This window comes from Oncorhynchus keta, chromosome 24 (assembly GCF_023373465.1).
Source record: "Oncorhynchus keta strain PuntledgeMale-10-30-2019 chromosome 24, Oket_V2, whole genome shotgun sequence".
NCBI lineage: Eukaryota > Metazoa > Chordata > Actinopteri > Salmoniformes > Salmonidae > Oncorhynchus > Oncorhynchus keta.
Genome location: NC_068444.1, coordinates 28,562,959 through 28,590,958, shown reverse-complemented (window position 1 = coordinate 28,590,958; position 28,000 = coordinate 28,562,959). Strand labels below are relative to the sequence as shown.

The 28,000-nt window shown below is 42.6% G+C and overlaps 2 protein-coding genes across 3 annotated transcripts in view; one reads left to right on the top strand and one right to left on the bottom strand.

Annotated features, from left to right (window-relative positions):
- Window positions 1-7: 7 nt before the first annotated feature.
- LOC118402928 (ubiquitin carboxyl-terminal hydrolase 42-like) lies at window positions 8-27,194 on the top strand. Of its 2 annotated transcripts, none has more exons than XM_035801298.2 (18): window positions 8-167; window positions 11,645-11,903; window positions 17,632-17,841; window positions 18,393-18,503; window positions 18,823-18,922; window positions 19,317-19,384; window positions 20,454-20,524; window positions 20,626-20,708; window positions 20,836-20,947; window positions 21,088-21,228; window positions 21,478-21,578; window positions 21,757-21,913; window positions 21,994-22,605; window positions 22,728-22,804; window positions 23,131-24,267; window positions 24,384-24,748; window positions 24,867-24,973; window positions 25,131-27,194. In XM_035801298.2, exons 2-17 carry the CDS (start codon window positions 11,654-11,656, stop codon window positions 24,932-24,934), a joined length of 3,663 nt encoding a protein of 1,220 aa, XP_035657191.1. In that variant the 5' UTR covers window positions 8-167; window positions 11,645-11,653; the 3' UTR covers window positions 24,935-24,973; window positions 25,131-27,194. The 2 variants fall into 2 exon arrangements, with proteins under 2 accessions (XP_035657191.1, XP_035657192.1); XM_035801299.2 differs by lacking the exon at window positions 8-167 and adding an exon at window positions 331-689.
- LOC118402929 (cytohesin-3-like) overlaps window positions 26,313-28,000 on the bottom strand; it is a 39,638-nt gene continuing 37,950 nt past the window's right edge. Inside the window, exon 13 of the mRNA XM_035801300.2 lies at window positions 26,313-27,996. Within this exon, the coding sequence (XP_035657193.1) occupies window positions 27,924-27,996 (73 nt within the window). The 3' untranslated portion in view covers window positions 26,313-27,923. The remainder of the gene's footprint in view (window positions 27,997-28,000) is intronic.

Here is a 28,000-nt window from a genome sequence, read left to right as displayed (position 1 = left end):
TATGAACACGTTCCACGCGGAGCCTAAGCGAATCAAGAGTTGCCTTTCTTCGGTAGTACCCGGATTTGCCCGTGGGGAAAATAGCTACGTCATTGTTCACCGACGGACTACCCCGCTTGAAATAAGAAATGGACCTACACGAATAATACATTTGTGAAAAAATACAGGTAAGGGTATTTCTGTTGTATTAAATACTGAACATTTTAGTTATATATTCGATGAATTCTAAACAATTTAACCTATTGGGTTTTGCTGTAGTTGGCTTACACCGGGCGGCTCACTGAGTGTCATGTCGGAGGCAAGCGTTCAACCACCAGTGAATTTTAAATCTCGAGCCCCTCCTTTTAGAATGTAGTTAGCCTAGCAGCTACATTGCTAGCCATATTTTCCGTTTAGATAAACCTGGGAAGGCTAACGTGTTTCGGGGTTCTTGTCTCCAGGTTAATCACGGAACCGTATATAAACACCACATTTATTGTTTTACAACTGAAAAGGCCAGCTAGCTAGCATTGTAACTAGCCACTAGCACAATGCTCATCGCCGTAGCATGTCTCGGCAGTATTAACTACGTTTCACCGTTACCATGGCGTTTGTGGTTACCATGCACTCACACCTCCGATTTAGACAGTCTTTGCTTGTTAATAAGAAATACATTGTTTACTTTCCGAACACTTGTTTACAAAAACACGGTAAGTAAGTTTGAAATTATTTTCTGATCTCCTTTTGAATTGCGTGTTTAGAGGCCTATCTCGTTAAAGCCTCAACCAGCCAGACTGCCAGGCAGAGGTGGGAGGGAACAGTTGTCGTAAACGTGCGTGTGTAAAAAGTAATGCCATTAATGGCTGGTTAGCTAGGTAACATTATTTGTTTGAAACAGCCACTTAAATCCAACGAATACTACTTTTATTTAAGTGCTTAATCGATGTAAATGTGTTTGTGTGATTTTAATAATCTGGGGAAATTGCGTCTCTAATTGGTAGTACTATTTTAGCTAGCTATTAGCTTTCTATGTGGTAATGTTAGTTAGCTTCTTGCACAGGCAGCTGGCTGTGCGGATGGTGATGCTTGAAATGCTGGTTGAATCATAGGAACCTCCAGAGAAAGCCAATGTATTAGCTAATTGGCTAGCTAAGTCTCCGCTCTTCTGATTTGGTTGACGTTAGTGGGATCCTTGGGATGTACTCCAAACCTTAATAACCGTAAAGCTGCATTATATAACTTTTGAGTCTACTCCACCAAATTTACAAAGAAGTGTTAGTAATAGCTCTGTCATTCTCATTGAAGCGGTTCGATCGTTTCTTTGCACTATTTCTATGCTTCCCTTGAGTTTCGTTTTTGCCTCTTTACTTTTGGTTTTGTACACAAGTTTCAGCAGAAAATATTTCATGTTTAAATAGTACAATTATTCTCGACACCCCTCAAACAGAACTCTGGACCTCGAAGCTTTTCAGTTGTTGCCCTCTAATCAGGAACTGATTTAGACCTGGAACACCAGGTGTGTGCATCACTGTTGACGTTGAGACTGGTATTTTGCGGGTACTATTTATTTAAGCTGCCAGTTGAGGTGTCGGTTTCTCAAACTAGACACTCTAATGTACTTGTCCTCTTGCTCAGTTGTGCACCGGGGGCCTCCCACTCCTCTTTCTATTCTGGTTAGAGACCGTTTGCGTTTTTCTGTGAAGGGAGTAGTACACAGCGTTGTATGAGATCTTCAATTTCTTGGCAACTTCTCGCATGGAATAGCCTTCATTTCTCAGAACGAGAATAGACTGTTTCAGAAAAAAAATGTATTTGTTTCTGGCCATTTTGAACCTGTAATCAAACCCATAAATGTGTCTTCCACATTTTACTCAACCCCTCTGAATCAGAGAGGTGCGGGGGGGGGGCTGCCTTGTGGGTCAACTGCCTTGCTCAAGGCAGAACTACAGATTCTTACCTTGTCAGCTCGGGGATTTGATCCAGCAACCTTTCGTTTGCTGTCCCAAAGCTCTAACCGCTAGGCTACCTGCCTAGTTCACTCAAGAAAAATCTTCAAACTGTACGCAGTGCCTTCAACCTGGTTTAGGTTATCAGTCAACCCTACCGGGGTATTTACAAATAGCACAGGAATAAAATCACTAGACATATTTAAGAAATTGCTTATTCCAGTTACTAATAAGCAAGCACCCATTATGAAAATGACAAAAAATTGTTAATTCCCCGTGGATTGATGAGGAATTGAAAAAAATTTATGGTTGAGAGGGGGTCGATGCAAAAGGAATTGCAAATAAGTCTGGCTGCACAGATGACTGGCAAACGTGTACTGTATATTGAGAAGTCGTGATTAACCTCTTGCCACGCAGGCGTCCCATCTAGACATCTGGAAATGCAAATGCGCTACGCTAAATGCTAATAGTACTAGTTAAAACTTAAACGTTCATTAAAATACACATGCAGGGTATTGAATTAAAGCTACACTCGTTGTGAATCCAGGCAACAAGTCATATTTTTAAAATGCTTTTCGGCGAAAGCATGAGAAGCTATTATCTGATAGCATGTAACACCCCAAAAGACCCGCAGGGGACGTAAAACAAAAAAATTAGCATAGTCGTCACTACACAAACCGCACAAATAAAATATAAAACATTCATTACCTTTGACCATCTTCTTTGTTGGCACTCCTAGATGTCCCATAATCACTATTGGGTCTTTTTTTCTATTAAATCGGTCCATATATAGCCTAGATATCGATCTATGAAGACTGTGATAAACGAAAAAAAATAGCGTCTAATAACGTAACGTCATTTTTTTTTTAATTAAAAAAAGTTGACGATGAACTTTCACAAAACACTTCGAAATACTTTTGTAATGCAACTTTAGGTATTAGTACACGTTAATAAGCGATCAAATTGATCACGAGGCGACGTATATTCTATATGGGGTACGTCTGGAAATAATGTCCGGGTAAATCTCAACCAAAATATCCGGTCGGAGACCTGAACAAATGGCTTGTCTCTTCTTCGTTTGACCAAGAAACAAAGCCTAGGCAAATGACAAGACTGTTGACATCGTGTGGAAGCTGTAGGTATTGCAACCTCAGCCCCATTTTAATGTGGTTCGCCTTTAACAATGGGTTGATGTGGCGGATGGATATATTTTTCCATTTTCAGTGATCAGATTTTCCTGCGCTTTTCGATGAAACACACGTTCTGTTATAGTCACAGCTGTGATTTAACCAGTTTTATAAACGTCTAAGTGTTTTCTATCCACACATACTAATCATATGCATATACTATATTCCTGGCATGAGCAGCAGGGCGCTGAAATGTTGCGCGATTTTTAACAGAATGTTCAAAAAAGTAGGGGGTAGGAGTAACAGGTTAAACTAAACATACAAAAATACAATCTAGAAAGAATGATATTTTTGGAGTTCCTTAAATGAAATTTTATGTAAAATGGTGAACTCTGCTCCATCCGTCATTGAATCAGATGGCTCATTCATCACAAAACCCATTGATATTGCCAACTACTTTAATGATTTTTTCATTGGCAGGATTAGCAAACTTTGGCATGACATGCCAACAGACTCTGAATCTACACATTAGAGGTCGACCGATTAATCTGCTTGGACAATTTTTAATTGGGGACGATTTCAAGTTTTTATAATCTTTAATCGACATTTTTGAATGCCCGATTTCATTGCATTCCACGAGGAACTGCGTGGCAGGCTTGACCACCTGTTACGCGAGTGCAGCAAGGAGCCACGGTAAGTTGCTAGCCAGCATTAATCTTATCTTATAAAAAAACAATCTTAACCATCACTAGTTAACTACACATGGTTGTTGATATTTCTAGGTTAACTAGCTTGTCCTGTGTTGCATATAATACATGTGGTGCCTGTTAATTTATCATCAAATCACAGCCTACTTCGCCAAACGGGGGATGATTGAAAAAAAAAAAAGTCATTTGTGGAAAAAAGGACAATCGCTGCATGAATGTACCTAACCATAAACATCAATGCCTTTCTTAAGGTTGCCGCCCGTTAGATAAAATACGGAACAGTTCCGTATTTTAGTGAAAGAATAAACATTTCTGTTTTCGAAATTATAGTTTCTGGATTTTACCATATTAATGACCAACGGCTTGTATTTCTGTTGTGTTTATAATTAAGTCTATGGTTTTATGGAGCAGTCCGACTGAGCGGTGGTAGGCATCAGCAGGCTCGTAAGCATTCATTCAAACTTTACTGCATTTGCCAGGAGCTCTTAAATCAAATCAAATCCAATTTTATTTATATAGCCCTTCGTACATCAGCTGATATCTCAAAGTGCTGTACAGAAACCCAGCCTAAAACCCCAAACAGCAAGCAATGCAGGTGTAGAAGCACGGTGGCTAGGAAAAACTCCCTAGAAAGGCCAAAACCTAGGAAGAAACCTAGAGAGGAACCAGGCTATGTGGGGTGGCCAGTCCTCTTCTGGCTGTGCCGGGTGGAGATTATAACAGAACATGGCCAAGATGTTCAAATGTTCATAAATGACCAGCATGGTCGAATAATAACAAGGCAGAACAGTTGAAACTGGAGCAGCAGCACAGTCAGGTGGACTGGGGACAGCAAGGAGTCATCATATCAGGTCGTCCTGGGGCTCAGGTCCTCCGAGAGAGAGAAAGAAAGAGATAATTAGAGAGAGCATATGTGGGGTGGCCAATCCTCTTCTGGCTGTGCCGGGTGGAGATTATAACAGAACATGGCCAAGATGTTCAAATGTTCATAAATGACCAGCATGGTCAAATAATAGTAAGGCAGAACAGTTGAAACTGGAGCAGCAGCATGGCCAGGTGGACTGGGGACAGCAAGGAGTCATCATGTCAGGTAGTCCTGGGGCATGGTCCTAGGGCTCAGGTCCTCCGAGGGAGAGAATTAGAGAATGCACACTTAGATTCACACAGGACACCGAATAGGACAGGAGAAGTACTCCAGATATAACAAACTGACCCTAGCCCCCCGACACAAACTACTGCAGCATAAATACTGGAGGCTGAGACAGGAGGGGTCAGGAGACACTGTGGCCCCATCCGAGGACACCCCCGGACAGGGCCAAATAGGAAGGATATAACCCCACCCACTTTGCCAAAGCACAGCCCCCACACCACTAGAGGGATATCTTCAACCACCAACTTACCATCCTGAGACAAGGCTGAGTATAGCCCACAAAGATCTCCGCCACTGCACACCCCAAGGGGGGGGGTGGGGGGGGGGCCAACCCGAACAGGATGACCACAACAGTGAATCAACCCACTCAGGTGACGCACCCCCTGCAGGGACGGCATGAGAGAGCCCCAGTAAGCCAGTGACTCAGCCCCTGTAATAGGGTTAGAGGCAGAGAATCCCAGTGGAAAGAGGGGAACTGGCCAGGCAGAGACAGCAAGGGCGGTTCGTTGCTCCAGAGCCTTTCCGTTCACCTTCCCACTCCTGGGCCAGACTACACTCAATCATATGACCCACTACTCTTAGCAATGCTTGCTTCACAGCGTGGTTTATGACTTCAAGTTTATCAACTCCCGAGATTAGGCTGGCAATACTAAAGTGCCTATTAGAACATCCAATAGTCAAAGGTATATGAAATACAAATGGTATGGAGAGAAATAGTTGACGAGTCATAATTCCTATAATAACTACAGCCTAAAACAAAAAAAAAGAAGCCCATACCGATTAAAAAAAAAAAAAAATGTATTTGTAATAATGACAAAACAATACATCAATAAAATCATTTTAGCCTCAAATAAATAATGAAACATGTTCAATTTGGTTTAAATAATGCAAAAACAAAGTGTTGGAGAAGAAAGTAAAAGTGCAATATGTGCTATGTAAGAAAGCTGAAGTTCCTTGCTGAGAACATATGAAAGCTGGGGGTTCCTTTTAACATGAGTCTCCAATATTCCCAGGTAAGAAGTTTTGGGTTGTAGTTATAATAGGAATTATAGGACTATTTCTCCCTATACCATTTGTATTTCATATACCTTTGACTATTGAATGTTCTTATAGGCACTTTAGTATTGCCAGTGTAACAGTATAGCTTCCTTAACTCTCCTTGCTCCTAACTGGGCTCGAACCAGGAACACAACAACAACAGCCACCCTCGAAGCAGCGTTACCCATGCAGAGCAAGGGGAACAACTACTCCAAGTCTCAGCGAGTGGCGTTTGAAACGCTATTAGTGCGCACCCCGCTAACTAGCTAGCCATTTCACATCACATCTTTACACCAGCCTAATCTCAGGAGTTGATAGGCTTGAAGTCATAAACAGCAGAGCTGCTGGCAAAATGCACGAAAGTTCTGTTTGAATGAATGCTTATGAGCCTGCTGGTGCCTATCATCACTCAGACTGCTCTATGAAGTCCTAGACTTAATTATAACATAATTACACACAGAAATGCGAGCCGTAGGTCATTAATATGGTAGAATCTGGAAACTCATCTCGAAAACAAGACGTTTATTCTTTCAGTGAAATACGGGACCGTTACGTATTTTATCTAACGAGTGGCATCTATCAGTCTACATATTCCTGTTACATTGCACAACCTTCAATGTTATGTCATAATTACTTAAAATTCTGGCAAATTAGATCGCAATGAGCCAGGCGGCCCAAAATGTTGCGTATATCCTGACTCTGCATGCAATGAACGCAAGAGAAGTGACGCAATTTCACCTGGTTAATATTGCCTGCTAACCTGGATTTATTTTAGCTAAATATGCAGGGTTAAAAATATATACTTCTGTGTATTGATTTTAAGAAAGGCATTGATGTTTATGGTTAGGTACACGTTGGAGCAACGACAGTCCTTTTTCACGAATGAGCACTGCATCGATTATATGCAACGCAGGACACGCTAGATAAACTAGTGATATCATCAACCATGTGTAGTTATAACTTGTGATTGATTAAGTTTAATGCTAGCTAGCAACTTACCCTGGCTTCTTACTGCATTCGCGTAACAGGCCGGCTCCTCGTGAGGCAGGTGGTTAGAGCATTGGACTAGTTAACCGTAAGGTTGCAAGATTGAATCCCTGACCTGACAAGGTAAAAATCTGTTGTTCTCCCCCTGAACAAGGCATTTAACCCACAGTTCCTAGGCCATCATTGAAAATAATCATGTGTTCTTAACTGACTTGCCTAGTTAAATAAAGATTAAATAAATGTGTAAAAAAAAAAAAAGATAAGAAAATCGGCAAAATTCGGTGTCCAAAATTACCAATTTCCGATTGTTATGAAAACTTGAAATTCGGCCCTAATTAATCGGCTATTCCGATTAATAAGTCAACCTCTAATCTGGACCCTCTCTTTCTAAAATTATTGTTGCAACCCCTATTACTAGCCTGTTCAACCTCTTTCATATCGTCTGAGATCTCCAAAGACCCTTCTTCAAAGGGGGAGACACTCTAGACCCAAACTGTTACAGACCTATATCTATCCTACCCTGCCTTTTCTAGGGTCTTCGAAAGCCAAGTTAAACATCACTGACCATTTCGAATCCACCGTACTTTCTCCGCTATGCAATCTGGTTTCAGAGCTGGTCATGGGTGCACCTCAGCCACACTCAAGGTCCTAAAAGTTATCATAACTGCCATTGATAAAAAACAATACTGTGCAGCTGTATTCATCGACATGGCCAAGGCTTTCGACTCTGTCAATCACCACATTCTTATTGGCAGACTCAACAGCCTTAATTTCTCAAATGACTGCATTGCCTGGTTCACCAACTACTTCTCAGACAGAGTTCAGTGTGTCAAATCGGAGGGCCTGTTGTCTGGACCTCTGGCATTCTCTATGGGGTGCCACAGGGATCAATTCTCAGGCAGACTCTTTTCTCTGTATACATCAATGATGTCGCTTTTGCTGCTGGTGATTCTCTGATCCAACTCTACGCAGACGACACCATTCTGTATACTTCTGGCCCTTCTTTGGACACTGTGTTAACAACCCTCCAGGCAAGCTTCAATGCCATACAACTCTCCTTCCATGGCTTCCAACTGCTCTTAAATGCAGTAAAACTAAATGCATGCTAGCATCACTATTCTGGACGGTTCTGACTTAGAATATGTGGACAACTACAAATACCTAGGTGTCTGGTAAGACTGTAAACTCTCCTTCCAACTCTCCTTCCAGACTCTCATGGCTCCAGGTCATCTAAGTCTTTGCTAGGTAAAGCCCCGCCTTATCTCAGCTCACTGGTCACCAAAGCAGCACCCACCTGTAGCACGCGCTCCAGCAGGTATATTAAACTGGTCATCCCCAAAGCCAATTCCAGTTGACTCCAACGTGGCGCTATGTGACTTATTCTGAGCGCCGTCTCAGGTTATTGCATGGTTTTATTTTTCCGTCGTTTAAAAAAAAAATCTGACACAGCGGTTGCATTAAGGAGAGGTATATCTATAGTTCCATGTGTATAACTTGTATTATCATCTACATTTATGATGAGTATTTCTGTTGAATCGATGTGGCTATGCAAAATCACTGGATGTTTTTGGAACTAGTGAATGTAACGCACCAATGTAAACTCAGATTTTTTAAATATGAACTTTTTCAAACACAACATACATGTATTGTGTAACATTAAGTCCTATGATTGTCATCTGATGAAGATTATCAAAGGTTAGTGATTAATTTTATCTCTCTCTGTGCTTTTTTTTCTCTCTCTCTTTGGCTGGAAAAATTGGCTGTGTGTTTCTGTGAGTTGTTGGTGACCTAACATAATCGTTTGTGGTGCTTTCCCCGTAAATCCTATTTGAAATCGGACACTGTGGTGGGATTAACAACAAGACTACCTTGAAAAAGATATGATACATGTATGTTTGAGGAATTTTAATTATGAGATTTCTGTTCTTCTGAATTTGGTGCCCTGTACTTTCACTGGTTGTTGTCATATCGCTCCCGGGATTGCAGCCATAAGAAGTTTTTTTATATATTTTTTTATTCTCGAATGATCTGGCACTGCGTAAAGCCTGGGTATCTATTTATGCTGGTGACTCAACATTATATACACTACATGACCAAAAGTATGTGAACACCTGTTCATCAAACATCTCATTCTAAAATCATGGCCATTAATATGGCGTTGGATGCCCCCCTCTGTTACTATAACAGTTTTCCACTAGATGTTGGAACATTGCTGTGGGGACTTGCTTCCATTCAGCCACAAGCATTAGTGAGGTCGGGCACTGATGTTGGGCAATTAGGCATGGCTCACAGTCATTGTTCCAATACATCCCAAAGGTGTTCGATGTGGTTTTGGTCAGGGCTCTGTGCAGAACAGTCAAGTTCTTCCATACTAAACTCGACAAACCATTTCTGTATGGTTAATGTACACAGAGTTAACATCAATGACATGCATGTCAATCTCTCTTGGCTTAAAGTAGAGGAGTGACTTCATCACTATTTGTCTTTTGTGAGAGGTATTGAAATGTTGACAGCACCGAGCTGTCTGTTCAAACGACTAGCACACAGGTCCGATGGCTACCCATGTATAACCCACAAGACATGCCACCAGGGGTCTCTTCACAGTTTCCAATTCCAGAACACACTCCGGGAAACGCACAGTACTACACAGAGCCATGATAACTACATGTAACTCTATTCCACATCAAGTAACTCATGCAAGCAGTAAAATCGAATTAACAAAACAACAAACTACACCTTATGGAACAACGCACACTGAAGAGAGACACTTAATCTAGCACTCTATACACACACGCACACATTTTAAAATTGTTGTATGGTGGTATTACACATTTTGTGCTGTAATGATATATTATTTTGTTTCATTTGTAGTTATTTTTGTGCCTTAATGTGTATGCACCCCAGGAATAGTAGCTGCTGCCTTGGCAATTACATGTTCTGTTTAGAGGCAAATTGTCTCTGTTTACACACAGGTGTTCAGAGGCATATCTAATTAGCTCAGGCAATCGACTGTCTTCCTTCTGTTTTCATTAAAACAAGCGCTGTAACATGGCAGTGTGGGAACCATATCAAGGTGTATAGTGATTTATCCTTTTTACGATTTCTTGCGGATATGAAAGATGTGTTCCTTTATGCTTCCAAAACCATACCGCAAGCTAAGCGCTGCATGTTGAGTAAGCATTGGGGCTCTTAGTATCTTCTGACCGGGTGTGTTTTGCTATCGTCAATAGGCAATGAAGGTAGTTAGTGTCTGAATGTCTTACCATAACCCTTACCATAACATTTTTACATTTCCACGTCAATGAGGACATCCAGCTGACGTCACTTAAGGATCTCAGATAGCAAGGACCCTTCTGATTTCAGGTTAAGATGGTGGATAAATTGTCTTACTCGGGCCGTTTACAATTGAAAAAAATTATAACAGTTCTGGTCTGCTTATGGGGTGGCTCTCCCATAGGCACCAATACCAAAGATATTGTGCCATTGCGATAGCAGCCGGGTCTGGTTAGTTCATTGACTAACCAGAAAAAATGAGGGAGTGGGAAGCCGAGCTTCCTCTATAGTCTCTGGTTTCATTTTGGTGATTGTTCCTGTATGTCATTACTACTATCTACAATGTTGTTCATTTGACTTCAGTTTTAGCTAGCTAATAACATAATCAATCACTACTACTGACTTGTAGTGATATAATTTTGTGTAATTTTAGTAAAGTTTTGTGTGTCAATGTATCTACTAGCTATACCAGTATGTCCCAGATGCAACTCAAACGCTGAGTCCCTACACCCTATACACTTGTGGTAGTTGTAAAGGTTCTAATTAGTTGCAATATGATGAAACTTCCACCTAACCTATCAGGACAAGGTGGAGCTATTTCAATATTGTTTGCACTTGTCAAATGTTCTCAGATCTCCACTGGAGCATAGGAGTCCATTTGGGATTTCGCCCTAGTCCCTGGAGTAAATGCAGTTAACTTTGTTGTAATAAAATATTACAACAAACTTGCAGTCAGTAAACGTATCACTAAAATCTGACTTTAAAGGGAGCTCTGTGTCACATGTAAATTCAATGCAAACCATAAGCAGAGCATGCCTTTGGGGCTACTCCACTGTCTGCAGAACTCCTCCTTTTCCCTCAGAGGCTACTTTTGCTTTTATATCCCACGGCCGTGGTGTTGTCTACATGACTTATGACCCATTTACACCACCAGACAGACCACCTGCTGGTAATTTAGTGGGTCAATCCTGTTAGATGCTCTGTGTGATTGGTGCTACCTACGCACTGAAATCCTACCCGGCATATCTAACAATATCAGTTGATTTATTTAGGCACTGGAAACCTGTTAGTCACATTGTGACATGATGATATTACAGACAATCTGCTGTTGCTGTGCAGGTTCTTAGAATACGACAACATACAATTCCGTATAGTGCAGTGAATTCTGCACAATCTGCATCTTCAAGTAGGATGGTAGTACTGAACCATTAGATTGTCAGGAAATAATGTGAGTTTGAAATAGGATGCTTTTGGGTGGTTTAGGGTCTGTTTCTGTAAAGGTCTTTCATCCTCTAGCCACAGAGCTAGTCTTCAAGACCAATTTTTGTCACAGACAACTCCGTTCACAGTTCTCCCAACTAAGCATAGGTTAGCTGTAGTATCTAAAGAAACAGCATTATCTAACTTCCTCTGTATTTATTTGTTTTTGTCTAACAGCAATGAACAATGACCATAGTTGACAGATCTTCAGAGAAATCTGACCACGAGTCAGTCGGGTGCAAGCGCTCCGGATCGCTGACCTTCCCCGGCGGCGACGGGAACGGGATGGACGGCGGGTGCTCCAGCTGGGGGGCGGGGGGTCCCTCATCCTCCGACACCCCCAGGGTGAAGATCGGGGGCTGCATGGGCCCAACCCCTGGAGCCACTGTCTACAGCAGCAGTGCTGTCATCACCGCAGACAGGCCCAAGGAGCAAGGTGAGGAGGGTTGATGTGCTCAATTCTGAAGTCTTTAGACGCTAACAGATAGGGATGGGGCGTCGGACGCATGAGCACCAATGTGAAGTTCATAGCAGCATATCAAATTGGGTGTCAAATGAAGACCAAGTCTATATTTTTGGGGAAATGAAGGCATTGCTGCATCTTTCAACCATTTTCCACCTTAAAAATTAGGCATAAGTAAAGGCTTTGATTTCTGGATAAACAGATGGAAAAGGGGTCTTAGTTTTTCTGGTAGATGTTTTCTATCATAAATCCATCCAAACACAATGTTGACAAACTAATGTCAACAATTGTATTTAGTAATTGAAATTGTTTACCTTCTGTAAGTTTAAGAAATATTGCTTTGTGGGTTTTTGGAAACAGAATTACATCTTTAAAGGTGCTACACAATATATTTTTTTTTAATTGTTGCATTGTAATTTCAGAAAATGTCATATATATATATATATATATATATATTCCACTATTAGTGATATATATATATATTCCACTATTAGTGATATATATATATATATTCCACTATTAGTGATATATATATATATATATATATATATTCCACTATTAGTGAGATGCTAGTGTTTCACAGTAATACTTACCCACCAGTTTTGTGATTGGCTGGGATATCCGCCTATTGATTTCTCCCGTCGGAATGGCATCTGTCAAACTGGGAAAGCTGTTTTAGTGTTTGCAGAGGTTGCATGGCCTGTATCCAGTGCGCGCTTTATGCACATGTACAAAACATTAGGAATACCTTCCTAATATTGAGTTTAGAGGTCGGCCGACTAATCGGAGTGGCCGATTTTAATTAGGGCCTATTTTCAAGTTTTCATAACCGGAAATCTGTATTTTTGGACACCGATTTTGCCTCTTAAAAAATATCTTTTTAACTAGGCACATCAGTTAAGAACACATTCTTATTTTCAATGACGGCCTAGGAACGGTGGATTAACTGCCTTGTTCAGGGGCAGAACGACAGATTTTCACCGTGTCAGCTCGGGGGATTCAATCTTGCAACCTTACAGTTAACTAGTCCAACGCAATAACGACCGTTGCACTCCACAAGGAGACTGCCTGTTACGCGAATGCAGTAAGTCAAGGTAAGTTGCTAGCTAGCATTAAATTTATCTTAAAAAAACAATCATAATCACTAGTTAACTACACATGGTTGATATTACTAGATATTATCTAGCGTGTCCTGCGTTGCGTATAATCTGACTGAGCATACTTAGATAATTGTATCTGACTGCGCGGTGGTAGGCAGAAGCAGGTGTGTAAGCATTCATTCAAACAGCACTTTCGTGCTTTTCTGCCAGCAGTTCTTCATGTGCGTCAAGCATTGCGCTGTTTATGACTTCAAGCCTGTCAACTCCCGAGATGAGGCTGGTGTAACCGAAGTGAAATGGCTGGCTAGTTCGCGCGCGCTAATAGCGTTTCAAACGCCACTCGCTCTGAGTCTTGGGGTGGTTGTTTCCCTTGCTCTGAATGGGTAACGCTGCTTTGAGGGTGGCTTTTGTCGTTGTGTTCCTGGTTTGAGCCCAGGGAGGAGCGAGGAGAGGGACGGAAGCTATACTGTTACACTGGCAATACTAAAGTGCCTATAAGAACATCATATAGTCAAAGGTTAATGAAATAGTCCTATAATCCTATAATAACTACAACCGAAAACTTCTTACCTGGGAATATTGAAGACTCATGTTAAAAGGAACCACCAGCTTTCATATGTTCTCATGTTCTGAGCAAGGAACTTCAGCTTTCTTACATAGCACATATTGCACTTTTACTTCTCCAACACTTTGTTTTTGCATTATTTAAACCAAATTGAACATGTTTCATTGTTTATTTGAGGCTAAATTGATTTTATTGATGTATTATACTAAGGTAAAATAAGTGTTCATTCAGTATTGTTGTAATTGTCTTTATTACAAATAGTTGTTTTAATAAAAAAAAAAAAAAATCGGCCGATTTAATCGGTATCGGCTTTTTTGGTCCTCCAGTAATCGGTCGGCCTCTAATTGAGTCGCATCCCCCCCTTTACCCTCAGAACATCCTCTATTCATTGGGGCATTGATTCTACACGGTGTCGAATGCGATCCATAGGCATGCTGGCCCATCTTGACTCCAATATATCTATAGTTGTCAAGTTGGCTTTGTGTCTTTTGGGTGGTGGACCATTCTTGATACACACGGGAAAACTGTTGAGCATGAAAAACCCAGCAGCGTTGAAGTTCTTGACACAAACCGGTGCACCTGGCACGTACTACCATATCCCTTTCAAAGGCATTTAAATATTTTGTCCTGCCTAATTACCCTCTGAATGGCACACATACACAATCGTTGTCTCGAGGCTTAAAAATCTTTTTTAAACCTATCTGGTATAAGAGTACCACCTCGACAACAGCCAGTGAAATTGCAGGGTGCCAAATTCAAAACACAAATCCAATAATTAAAATTTTGAAGATCAACTTCTTGTAAATCCAACCAGTGTCCGATTTCAAAAAGGCTTTACTGTGAAAGCACACCTTGTTAGGTCAGCACCAAGTCACAGAAAACCATACAGCCATTTTCCAGCCAAGGAGAGGGTTCACAAGTCAGAAATAGCGATTAAATGAATCACTAACCTTTGATCTTCATCAGATGGCACTCATAGGACTTCATGTTACACAATACATGTTCGATAATGTCCCTCTTTATGACAAAAAGCCTCCTTTTTGTTTGCGTGTTTTTGTCCAGTAATCCGAATGCTCAAGGCATGTGCACTAAGTCCAGACAAAAAGTACAATAAAGGTTAGAAACATGCCAACCTTACGGTTGTTCGGTTGTTTTTGTCATAAATAATATTTAAACCGGACAAAAGCTTTGTCAATAGAAAAAGAGAAACAAGAAAGGTGAGTTCCCGATCAGGCGCATGGCTGATGTCTGGAAATTTCCACTGGCCACATGTAGAAGAAGACAGAGCTTGTGAACTGGGACCTAAGTCTTTGTATGGTGGATAGGCTTTCAATAGAAAAACAACCTTTCCAAATAATAGTACTTCCTGGTTGGATATTCCTCAGGTTTTCGCCTGCCATATCAGTTCTGTTATACTCGGACATTATTTTAACAGTTTTGGAGACTTTAGTGTTTTCTATCCAAATCTACTAATTATATGCATATCCTATCTTCTGGGCCTAAGGCGGGTTAATATGGACACACGTTTCATCCAAAATTCCGAATGCTGCCCCCTACCCTAGTGAGGTTAACCTGTCTCTTCCCCTTTATCTGCACTGATTTGAAGTGGAAGCCTAGCGGTGAAGAGCGTTGGGCCAGGTCGCTGGTTCGACTCATCGAGCCAACTAGGTGAAAAATGTCGATGTGCCCTTGAGCAAGGCACACAACCCTAATTGCGCCTGTGAGTCGCACTGGATAAGAGCATCTGGCGCAGTGGTTAAGGGCGTTGTACTGCAGCGCCAGCTGTGCCATCAGAGACTCTGGGTTCGCGCCCAGGCTCTGTTGTAACCGGCCGCGACCGGAAGGTCCGTGGGGCGACGCACAATTGGCCTAGCGTCGTCCGGGTTAGGGAGGGCTTGGTCGGTAGGGATGTCCTTGTCAGTGCGCGCTAACCAAGGTTGCCAGGTGTTTCCTCTGACACATTGGTGCGGCTGGCTTCCGGGTTGGATGCGCGCTGTGTTAAGAAGCAGTGCACCTAGGTTGGGTTGTGTATCGGAGGACGCATGACTTTCAACCTTCGTCTCTCCCAAGCCCGTACGGGAGTTGTAGCGATGAGACAAGATAGTAGCTACTACAACAATTGGACACCACGAAATTGGTTTAACAAGCTACATCAATAAGGGATCGTAGCCTTTAGGGACCTGGTCAGTCTGTTGTGGAAAGTACAGGTGTCCTTAATGTTTTGTACACTTGGATGTGACCAGCTTTTTGCCTGTTTCACTAGGTCGCTTTCTTTGCAGTGTCTTTACAGCGAAGGGAAAGGGTTGCCTAGCAGTGTGCGTGCCCACTCCACCAGTGGTGTGGTGGCTTCTTGGGCATTGTTCAGGGGCATGATGATTGGCGATATCTGTGCTGCAGCGAGTTGGTGTTCTGTTTTGAGGTTTTATTGCTTGGATGTAACTGTTCCCAGTGTGGCAGCGTACAGGTTGTGCATTTATCTGAGTTACCACAATTCCCTGTGGGTTTGGAACTTGGGGTGCAGCAGTGCATAAAGCGCGCATCAGCAAGGTTACCACAGTTTCCTGTGGGTTTGAGCCTTGGCAGCGCGCGAGTGAAAGGTTTTAGCCTCTGCTTGCCCTGGTTCATTGACTATAGTCAATGCTATGCAGTGCGTGTGTGCTCTTTTACAAAGTCACGACAGGTGTTCTGTTTTGTACTTGCGGTTACTTGTATGCGTTCTGACATTTTCAGGCTTGCACAGTAAGTATTGTTCTTGGAACCTTTTTTGGTCTATGGACTTGAGCTGCAGTGGCAGCGTGTCAGTATCCATAGCCAAATTACAGCAGGTTTTGGTTACCGATATGAGACTCGACAGTTCAGGCCTCATGAGGCTCTCTGACAGTTCAGGCTTCTCAGATAAGTATTAGGGGAAAGGGTTGTCTTCTGTAAACCCTTTTTGGTGCCTGTGGAACTTGTGTGTGCTTGGGCTGCTGAGGGCCTCCTAGTTTTTGGTACCCTCTGAGCAGGCTTGGGGTGTGATTCTAAGTCCCCATAGTATGTTATACTGAGTGACCGACTGAAAGGGAATATACAGTTGTGAAAATAACTACTGTTCCCTGAAGGAGGGACCGAGGTATAACATATGTTGGCCCTATGCCGTCAGGCATAGGAGTGGAACTGATTGCAAGTCCTAGTATTATAGCCAGGACGGCAGGGCTTCCGAGGGTGTGCTTGGCATTCATTGGCTTGTTGAATGTGGTTTCTTCTTTTTTTCAGGTGAATGTGATTGGCCGTTGACTCTCCATACTATTTTATACCTCGTTCCCTCCTTCAGTGAACAGTAGTTATATTCATAGCTGTACATTTGTTAAACTTTCAAATCAATGTTTGTGGTTTGGCATACATTTTAAAGTAAAAAAAAACAGTCAAAGCGTAATTCCATTACTGTGGTATTGCCCAGTATCTTTGGTTGCAGGGCTCCAAATGCATAAAATTACAGAAGGAAAGGACCGTAATTCATTGGAAAATAGTCTTGAAAAATGTAATTCATGCCCGATTGTAATGAATGAAATCTTTCAAGACTATATTCCAAACAGGGAGTGCTGAGTTGAGTAGTGGTTTCCCAGATCTCTTCTCATAAGTGACTGCCTTAACCGGTTCCCCTACATGTTTCTATTATACTGGCCCAGTTATGTAACCATATTGCGGTTTTGAGGGGTGTAAATAGCCTGATGTACCCTGAACAATAGATCCTATGGCACCACATGTTATGTCAGTAAACCAGAAACACAGCATATTTCTGCTGTCCCCACCCACCCATCAAATATGCCTAGCTTTCAATTCAAATAAATTGATTGTCAATTTGAAAGTGCCTTCAAGTTGGAAGCAGTAAAAAAAAATGTATTCCCACTGATTTATCTACCAGGCAATGCTGTATTTCATTATTGCAACAAGAAAATAAGACATCTGTGATTTGAGGCTGCTTTCACACAGTTGTGCAATCTGGAAGACATTTGTAATATGTATTTTACCGTTGGTTTCCCTTTCCCCTCCGCAGTGGTGCTGACCAGTGGGGACGGCATCGCCTTGCCCCAGAAGGTGCTGTTCCCGGCCGAGCGGCTCAGCCTAAAGTGGAACCAGGTCAACCGCATTGGATCAGGTCTCCAGAACCTGGGCAATACCTGCTTCCTCAACTCGGCTCTGCAGTGTCTCACCTACACTGCTCCCCTCAGTAACTACATGCTGTCCCGGGAGCACTCTAAAACGTGTATGTAGATAATAGAACCAGGGGCTCTTTTGTTTATATTACATTTTCATAATGCAATGCAGGCGAAGGTTAGAAAGAGAAACATAAGTAATATTTAGACAAAGAAGAGCGGCTTCAAATCGATCAAAGTGTATGTTGATTCTTTGCCTAAAGGCCCAGTGCAGTCAAGTTTTTCCTGTGTTTTATATACATTTCCACACTATGTACTTGGAATAATACTGTGAAATTACGATAATGCTCTGTTTGAAAAGACTGCCTGAAATTTGATGTACTTTTGACCTGCCTAGTGACATAACCAGGTGGTAAATTAGTTAAAAGACCAATAAGAAAGAGTTCTAAACCGCTCTGCCAATAACAGCTAGTTTTCAGTTTCCCCTACGCACTAAGACCACTCCCAGACAGACCTAGCAAAAATCTTGCTTGAGAAATCGCTTTTTGCTAAAACACTTTCTTTTTTTGAACCATTTTAATTGAAAACACAGTAAGATACTGGCTGCATTAAACCTTTAATGCCTATTTACCCGATTGACCGCCTCTGTGTTGATGTTCAGGTCATGAGCCTGGATTCTGTATGATGTGCACCATGCAGAATCACATCACCCAGGTCTTTGCCAACTCTGGGAACGTCATCAAGCCGATCGGAGTCCTCAATGAGCTCAAACGTGAGTAGTATTTACTTTGGAATCAGAGGGGGAAAGACTTTCGCACAATGTGGATAGGAATTAGTCTTTGTGCAAACGTGTTGAAAGCCATTACAGCTAACCAACCTGTCAGCAAAAATTGTTTTCCATACAAAAATGGAAGGAGAGTTGAGACTGCATCACAGGTGTATAATTCTGGGAAACCTGGTCAGCAAAATTAGTTTTCCTCCTGAAAATATAGAGTTGATTCTGTAATTTTTGGAGGGAAAACTGACAGTGTCAAAGTCTAATTTATTATGTTGCTTCTTCACCTGTCTATACCTCTGTCACACCTGTGCAGGGATTGCAAAGCATTTCCGTTTTGGTAGCCAAGAGGACGCCCATGAGTTCCTGCGGTACACAGTGGATGCTATGCAAAAGTCCTGCCTGCCCGGAAGCAAGTAGGTGTTACACTGAAACTCACATCTCATCTGACCCACATTCACATTTCACTTACAGCACAGAGTGAGACATGATTAATAAATCATGTTTCAGTGACCATCTTCTATACACTAGGGACCCTTAACTGTCTTTAGAATGCCTTCCTCCTATGTAGAGTGGAGAGCTATTCTGCCCTCCATCAGGTTGCCTCTACTCTCTGGAATTACTTTTGCTCTATTTCTTCTGCTGTCTTCCTCCTCAAAGGGCTAGGACGGTGTGTCCCAATGAGAAATTAAATGAAGGCTATCTTGATTTAAATGATCCTGTGTGTACACATAGCCAGCAATTTCCCTTGAAGCTATTGGGAGTCGCTGATTGGCATCTTTAATGGTTTGACGTTTCCTTTTTCAACAGATTGGACAGGCAAACACAGGCAACCAGTTTCATCCATCAAGTCTTTGGAGGGTATCTAAGGTCCAGAGGTAGGCTTATTAGTGCTAGCTTGAAAAAAAATATATATAAATGGTACCAGTCAAACGTTTGGACACCTACTCATTCAAGTATTTTTCTTTATTTTTACTCTTTTCTACATTGTAGAATAATAGTGAAGACATCAAAACTATGAAATAACACATGAAATCATGAAGTAACCAAAAAAGTCCAAATGTATTTTATACTTGAGATTCTTCAAAGTTGCCACCCTTTACCTTGATGATAGCTTTGCACACTATTGGCATTCTCTCAACAAGCTTCATGAGGTAGTCACCTGGAATGCATTTCAATTAACAGGTGTGCCTTGTTAATTTGTGGAATTTCTTTCCTTAATGTGTTTGAGCCAATCAGTTATGTTGTGACAAGGTAGGGGTTGTATACAGAAGATGGCCCTATTTGGTAAAATACCAAGTCCATATTATGGCAAGAACAGCTTAAATAAGAAAAGAGAAACTACAGTCCATCATTACTTTAAGACATGAAGGTCAGTCAATGTGGAACATTTCAAGAAATGTTTAAGTTTCTTCAAGTGAAATCACAAACACCATCAATCATTATGATGAAACTGGCTCTCATGAGGTCCGCCACACAAAAGGAAGACCCAGTTACCTCTGCTGCAGAGGACAAGTTAATTTTCGTAACCAGCCTCAGAAGTCAAATATAAAATATTTTTTGATTTGTTTAACACTTTTTTTTTGGTTACTACATGATTCTATATGTGTTATTTCATAGTTTTGATGTCTTCATTATTATTCTACAATGTATGAAATAGTAAAAATAAAGAAAAACCCTTGAATGAGTAGTTGTGTCCAAACTTTTGACTGGGACTTTGTGTATGTGATATATATGATGCAGATACAAGCATTGCTTGCTCTTTGCGGTATTAGACCAGGTATCTGTAAAGAAACTTTATAAAATATATTGTATTGATATACTTTCTCTGTGTGTGCTGCGGGACACCATTAGAACTTTTTGAAGAGGCAATTATAATTAGATGACTGTCATAGTTGTTAATAGGTACGATATTATCTAATAATTGTCTACGCTGTCTTTTTACAGTAAAATGTTTAAACTGCAAAGCAGTCTCTGACACGTTTGACCCTTATTTGGATGTCGCTTTGGAAATCAAGGTAACAGTGAAGTACCTTTTTCATGGTGTACAGTGAGGAAACCTGTCAAACCTCTTTCTAAGAATACATTATTGACACGTGTCACCCATGTTACCTTTCAGACTGCTCCCAGTATCACCAAAGCACTGGAGCAGTTTGTTAAGCCTGAGCAGCTAGATGGAGAGAATGCCTACAAATGCACTAAGTGAGTATATCTGTATTCATTTATTGTTAGTCTCCGCATAGTGCTGCCTAAACCAGTGTTATTGCAACCTTGTGAACTGCGTTTTTAGTTTCATTGGTTTTTATAACTGTTCCAACTGTGTGTGCAGGTGTAAGAAGATGGTTCCAGCCTCTAAGAGATTCACCATCCACCGCAGCTCCAATGTGCTCACCATCTCACTGAAGCGCTTCGCCAACTACAACGGGGGCAAGATCGCTAAGGTAAGTTCAGAGTACGTTATTAGTAACAGAAACATTAACATGGACCACTTCTTTTAAGAACTGTTTTACCGGTCACATTTTTACTGAAATCTTTAATTGGGGAGATATCATCTCACATGGCCTTGCTCTCTCTCCCCTAGGACGTGAGGTATCCTGAGTGCCTGGACCTGCGTCCCTTCATGTCTCAGTCCCACGGGGAGCCCCAGGTCTATGTGCTCTACGCTGTCCTGGTGCACTCTGGCTTCAGTTGCCACGCTGGACACTACTACTGCTACGTCAAGGTAAGCCCCAACATGGACGCAAAACCACTGTTAAGACTGCTCCTAAACACACTCCAATCAATCAATGAGAGAGACTGCTTACAACCTCCAAGCGAATAAGCCTTTTACGACTTCTATGTCAGCCTGATGTATTTGATTACATATGTCTTCTACAGGGGGTTATGGTTACTATGGTGTCCGTGTGACGTACTGTATGTTTGTGGGATGCATGTCTATAATTTCTCTCCTTCTCCCCCCACTTTCTCTCAGGCTAGCAACGGCCAGTGGCACCAGATGAATGACTCCTCTGTATCAGTCAGTGACATCAGATCAGTCCTCAACCAGCAGGCGTACGTCCTCTTCTATATCAGGTGAGTAGCTAGCTCCCATTCACCTTTTGTTTGAATGATGAAAAATATATCTGAGCGTTGAAGCATTACGTGTGTTTCTAAAATGAAGTCTGTTTGACGATGCAATAGTCCTGTGCAGGATTTCCCTTTTAGTGGTTGTTTCTCATCTGTGATGGGTGCTGCCTGTTCTTGCCACCAGGTCACCTGATCTGAAGAACGGAGGGGACTGCAACCACATGAGTCAGCCCCCTGGACAGTCGTCCCCCCGCCCCATCCTCACACCCCGGGTCAACATTGGGCCACGACACACCAACACTTGCTTCATAGGACCACAGCTGCCCCCACACATGGCCAAGGTACAGCCTCAACACACACTAGCCTCTGCAGAATCTTCTGTTCAAAAGCAACGTGTAATAACTGTCTTTTTTCCCCCCAGAACACCTTTCACAATGGGAACGGCTCCCTAAGGGACTTCCCCTCTGGCTCTAAGCCCAGCAGTGGGAGCAGCAGCATGGGCAAGACTAGCTATGGCCTGCTCTCCTCTTCTTCTTCTTCCTCTTCCTCTCATTCTCTAAGCTGTCCTACAGGTATCCCTGACACTGCCAAGCGCCAGAAGCTCTCCTTCTTCATCGGTCAGGGCAAACAGATCCGCCCCTCATCATCCTCTTACGCCCAGCCGTCCTCCTGTTCTTCGTCACAGACTACCTCAGACATGTCCGCGCCGCGGGCTCCTTGCATAAACGGTACACCCTCCGTTAACGGAAACGGTCATGGAGCCTCATTCCTGGTGCCGTATAGCCAGGAGTCATCGGAGGAGTCTGACCAGGAGGGAGGCAGCGGTCTGGAGAAGGGCACAACCAAGCCTCACGTTAACGGGAGGAAGGGAGGGCCCGTCCCCAAAGTGCTGGCCCTCAAGCCCAACGGCATCATTAACGGCCAGGCCACCATGCACCATAACGGGTCTGGGACAAATGGCTCCTCCAAACTCAGCCAGATCGGACATCAGAATGGACACCACAAAGTTAATGGCATCAAACACCCGGAGAAGGTACTTCAGTCGAGACACACACACATATTTAAATACTTTACTTGAATCCACACATCACATTACATTTTCAGAATCTTCACACACACAAGCAGCTGTGTATTATCTGTGTTGTTGTTGTACAGGTCAACGGTCATGTACTGTCTCCTGGGTTGGGTCCCAACATTTCTAATGGGGTGGAGTCTCACCACAGTGGCCCAAGGTGAGTGTATCGCCTCGTGTACACCGGTTGCATCAAACTGTTCCGGCAGAAGTCTGTTTATTTGATTGTGAGGCTGCGACTCCTCTGCCGGACTAGGTTGTGGTGCGTGGCACTGCGTGCAGTGTGCCACATGCGTTGGTTTGCCGTGCAATGTGTAGCATGATACTTTTTGTTGTGATGCGGTGCATGGATTGTGAAGACTACGTGAGATGTACCATACAGCAATAACCTGTGTGCACGCAGCAATAGATTGTTTTACCTATTTTGTTTTATCAGATTCTCTCATGATCATTTTGATGTACAGTAATTGATGTATTTTTCTACAGCAAAGAGGTGTATAGTGCCATCCCCAGCCAGGACAGCCCGTCTCAGAGCCTCCACAGTGCCGACAGAGATAGCCACCTCTCCCCAACCCCAGAGAAAAGGACAACAACTCACTCTGACCCCCTCCCTCACCACCCACCATCAACCACTGCTAACCCGCCATCCTCATTGGCCGATGTTGGCACTAAGCCACCTACTGACACCATGAGGGAATCCAGCTCCACCTCCAACCCTGGGGCCTTACCCCTCCAGCCCACCCCCCACTCCCTCAGAACCCTAGTCTCTCCAGCCTTCTCCCAGCCCCTCTCTGGACCAGGCCTGGGGACCACAGAAGGCCTCGGCGCACCACACAGCAGATCTGGGGAGGACGTCAGGGAGACTGAGAACAGCCCAGCAGCAGGGCTGGATGGACGGCTGGACGGCAAGCCCAGCTCCAGAGAGGGAAGAGACCGGATGTATTCTTCTGATCGGGATAAGGGGAGAGACCGACTATATTCTTCGGACCGCGATAAGGATGGAGACCGGCTGTACTCTTCTGACCGGGATAAAGACGGAGAAAGGAATGGGTACCACCGTGACATGAGCCGTGAACGCAACTGGGACCGTGACTCAGACCGCTATCGACACCGGCGGGACCACAGAGATCGAGAACACCACCGAGACCGAGAACACCACCGGTCGTACCGTGATCGCTCGGCCAGCCGGGACAGACACTGGGAGTCAGAGCGTCGCTGGGAGAGGAACGCCTACCACCCCAGGGACAGGGACCGCTGCCACCACCACTACCACAGACCCAGAGAGAACAGGGAGAGGGACAGGAGGGAGCACAGCCTCCCCCACAGAGAGGAGCCTCACGGACGCTCCAGGTGGAGGGGGGAGAGGGGTGAACGTAAGGACAGAGGTGATGGTAAGAGGGGTTACTACCCTTCACAGGAGGAGACCCCCCTGCCCACCCCACTAAGCTCCAACACCAAACCCAGTCAGCCCCCCACTAGCCCAGACCTCTCCCCAGCCAGACCAGCTCTGGAGAAACGACCCGATCCTCTGAGAGAGGACAGCGTTGAGGAGCGTCGGGCCAAGAAACACAAGAAGAGCAAGAAGAAGAAGTCCAAGGACAAAGCTAGGCGTCGAGAGAATGGGTAAGGCAGTCGTATTTTTTTTCTACGTGTATTTTATTACGTCCACAGTAATAGATAAGGTGCCAGAGAAATTCATTCAGTTACTTTAACCCTGACCTGCGTGTTCTTTCTTCAAGGACCTCTGATGTGGATTCCTCTGACAGGGCTGCCGATGGCAGCAGGTCCTCCAAACACAAGAAGAAGAAGAAGAAGAGGAGGCACGACACTGACATGGAGGACGAGAAGTCCCGCTCTACCCAGAGTTCCGAGGGGCACCGTGACCCCAACGCCCCCCGGGAGAGTCGCAGGGCGAGCAGCAGTGACGAGGAGAGGGCGAGCAGGAAGCGACGTTACCAGGACGATGATGGCTCTGACAATAGCTACCCCGAGAAACACCATCGCTCCGATGACGACGACAACAAAGACCGCTTCTTCTCTCGCAATATATCGCCAACAGCCACCTCTCACAACGCATCGCACCACCACCTCAACGGGCACACAGGTAAGAAATGAGCTGATTTTAGAAACCATACAATGGTTTTGGTATATCAGGTCCACTAGTATTTTTCAGTTTGTAACTGTTCAATAATCTTGACCGCAATATGTTTTTTCTCTTGTAGGTAATGGCTTCAGTCGACCCAATGGAAACTCCCACGGATGTTCTACCAATGGACTGTACAATGAATGACATTAGATTTTCTCTGTTTGACCAGAGAAACAGAACAATGTAAGTGTCTTACTTTTACGTCGGTCTTACTCAGAGAATCTCTATGCTTGACTGTGTGCTTATGTGTAGAAACAGTAGCCATTTTCTTATCTTCTTGATTGTCCAGATACTGTAATGGGTCTGTATGCAAACGTAACACATCTCTCTCCCATTGCAGACTTGGAATGCTGTAAAAATCAACCTTTATGGAAAAGTGAAATGCAACAGGAATGTCATCCCGAATATTTGAACGTGGTGCTGAATTACTGGGAATATACTGTATTTTTACCACACAAATGTTTTAAAGATTCTACCAGATTTTTTTTTTTTTTTTTTTTCTAATTCATTCAGTAGACACTTGTAACTCAATGGACATTTATGAAAAATAATTAATATATATATACACGTTGTAAACAAAAAAGAAGCCTGGAGCTTGATCATCTCAACTGCTGCTTAGTGGAAGACTCAGGATTTGTTAAAATGAGACTTTTTCCTCCTCAGTGAACTGACCACTTGGTTAAATAATCGAACGACTATTGTTGTTGCCTAGGAGATGACCTGTTTGATATGACTTCAGTTGGCTGCAAGTTTGTCACCATTATCCACATATCTGTATAGCTGGAGTTGTTGGTAAAAAAAAAAAAGATGAAAAGAAAATGGAGGGAAACGTTATGGAGGAGTGAGGACCGTGTGGAAGAGAATGATCTGGCGGTGGTGACTACGTGTGCACTTACCACCACATCTACTCTGATAGACATAAGGACATTGCCAGCTCTTTGTTGCTTTCAATTACTTTTTAAAATTCTCTTAAGCCTACAATTCTTTCTCTCAACACGTCACATGTCACTGCATCCCTCTCTTCACTTGCTTTCACTGAGATATAATTTCTATCCTTAACTCATTCAAGGATTTAAAAATCATAATAATCATCATGTTATCTTATGGCTGTGGACCTGTTTTTTTTTTTTTTTTTTGCATCCAAAAGAATACTGTGAATTTAATTTTGAACTGTACTATCAGTTACTTTTTTATACATTAAAACAGTCCTGTATCAGGAATACCAATGTAGAATTTCTTTTTTTTGTTTTAGAATTCCCACAACATAATTTAGACTGTGTTCTATGGACATAAGTCAGTAGAATGGTATGATGATCTGCTTTTGGTCTGTTTGGATGGCTTTGTTTTCTACCTAAAAAAGACCAAAACATGTAAATGGTTGTTAATACATTTCTAGTTCTACAATAGCATGTCAAATTTATACATTGTACAAGGTATATAAAACGCCTTAATACATTTAATGTCATTATTATTGTTTTTTTTTGAGTGAATGCTGTTGATTGATTGGGGATGTACACACAGATGGTGAAAAGTTTCTGCCATTTTATTGGAAGGAGTAATTTGTCTGACTTTTGGTAAAAAATATTGCATATGAGTGATTGTTTAATTGGTTGCTTGGATAGACTGAAACACTTTGGATTTAGGGCTAACAGTGGTTAGGTAATTTTTCATATTGTTTCCAGGTTACACAATGGGAGTTCAAAACAGGACCTGTGTACTAATGTCCACATACAATAGACCGTGTGGAAGCTATAACCTAAAGAATAGATGGCTGGGTAGGTATCAGACTAGTCAGTTACACAGGAGAAGATCTGGTATTTTTACTCAAAATTCTCATAACATTAAGGCTGCTGTAACATTTTGAGATTCTCTTGGAACTTTACAAAAGTTGTGTAAAAGCTCATCTGTCTCACAACGGGGCGATTTAGATCCAAACCTGATCTATTCAAACTTTTTCGCTGAAGTGTTACACTCGGCACACTAGAAATTGAGGTCATATATGCAGCGTTTACCGTGAATGCAGTCTCTGCTAACGCGGGAACATTGAAATGTATTGGCAATCATGCTGTAACGCTGACTTCTACGATACAGAGTGAATAGAGCCATTCGTTTTCACCTTGACACCTTCCAATGTAAAAACCAGCTGGCTTGGCTGCTACATTTATCTGTTTCTTTTAGAAATATGAGAAGTTGTTTTTCTTCATTTGCTCTGTGGAGTTGGAGTTGAGGGTTTCTTCCACTGCAGTATGTAATCTGTAATGCTCATTGCTCAACTTTGAAATGTGAACAAACGGGTGTAGGCTAGCCATAACCTTTTACATGCTACAGAAACAAACTATGTACAGTACATATAATGTCAAGGGGAATACACTTTTGTAATTAGAAAATAAATATGAAAAGCAAATATACAGCAGTGGACTTTGAATCAATACAAACTAGCTTTGAATAACTGTCACACAAACTTGACAATATGTATTATTAATACAGTATATTATAGCTCTGCAGGAATTCACATTTGACCTTACATAGACCATAGTGATATCTAATATAAACTGGCAACAACTGGGTATGGCATTATAAAAAAAAAATTAAAAAAGGGAAAGAAAACACATTCTTATTGTACACTACTTGTATCTGTTGTTTTGCAGGTGAAAATCTGACCCGTTGATTCCTAAAAGTTTGAGGTTCTTCTGACATTGAAATCATACTCAATTCACCCACTAGAGGACAATGTGGAGCTAGCCAAGATGTCCATGTTTCTTCGAGCCTGCTTCGATGGTTTGGGAAAGCGCCGTCTGTATGGGGACATTGGGGAGGCCCCACACAGCCTCATACATACTGCTCAGACCATTGTCCTTTTCACAATACAGTACATTCACACATGCATCTGAAAATAAACTGATAACCAAAATGTGAAGTGCCCTTCCCGACTTGTCCTTTATCCATACTGATGAAGTGTAGACGTGTTGCATCCGAAGTCAAATCCCCACTAAATCTGGATCCCCTTGTCTGCTGTGGCGATGTCTCCTGTCCCTGGGCTGAGTGTGTGAGCCCCGCCCCCCCCTTCCCTGTCTCCTGGACCGATGGAGGTCCATGCTGGTCTGATGATAGGGTGGGTGTGGTCAGGTTCTCCTCACTTCTTATTGGCTATCCTCCGCTTCCTGGTGGCTAACATGTCATAGAAGGGATCCCTGCTGATGCTTGCTCTGT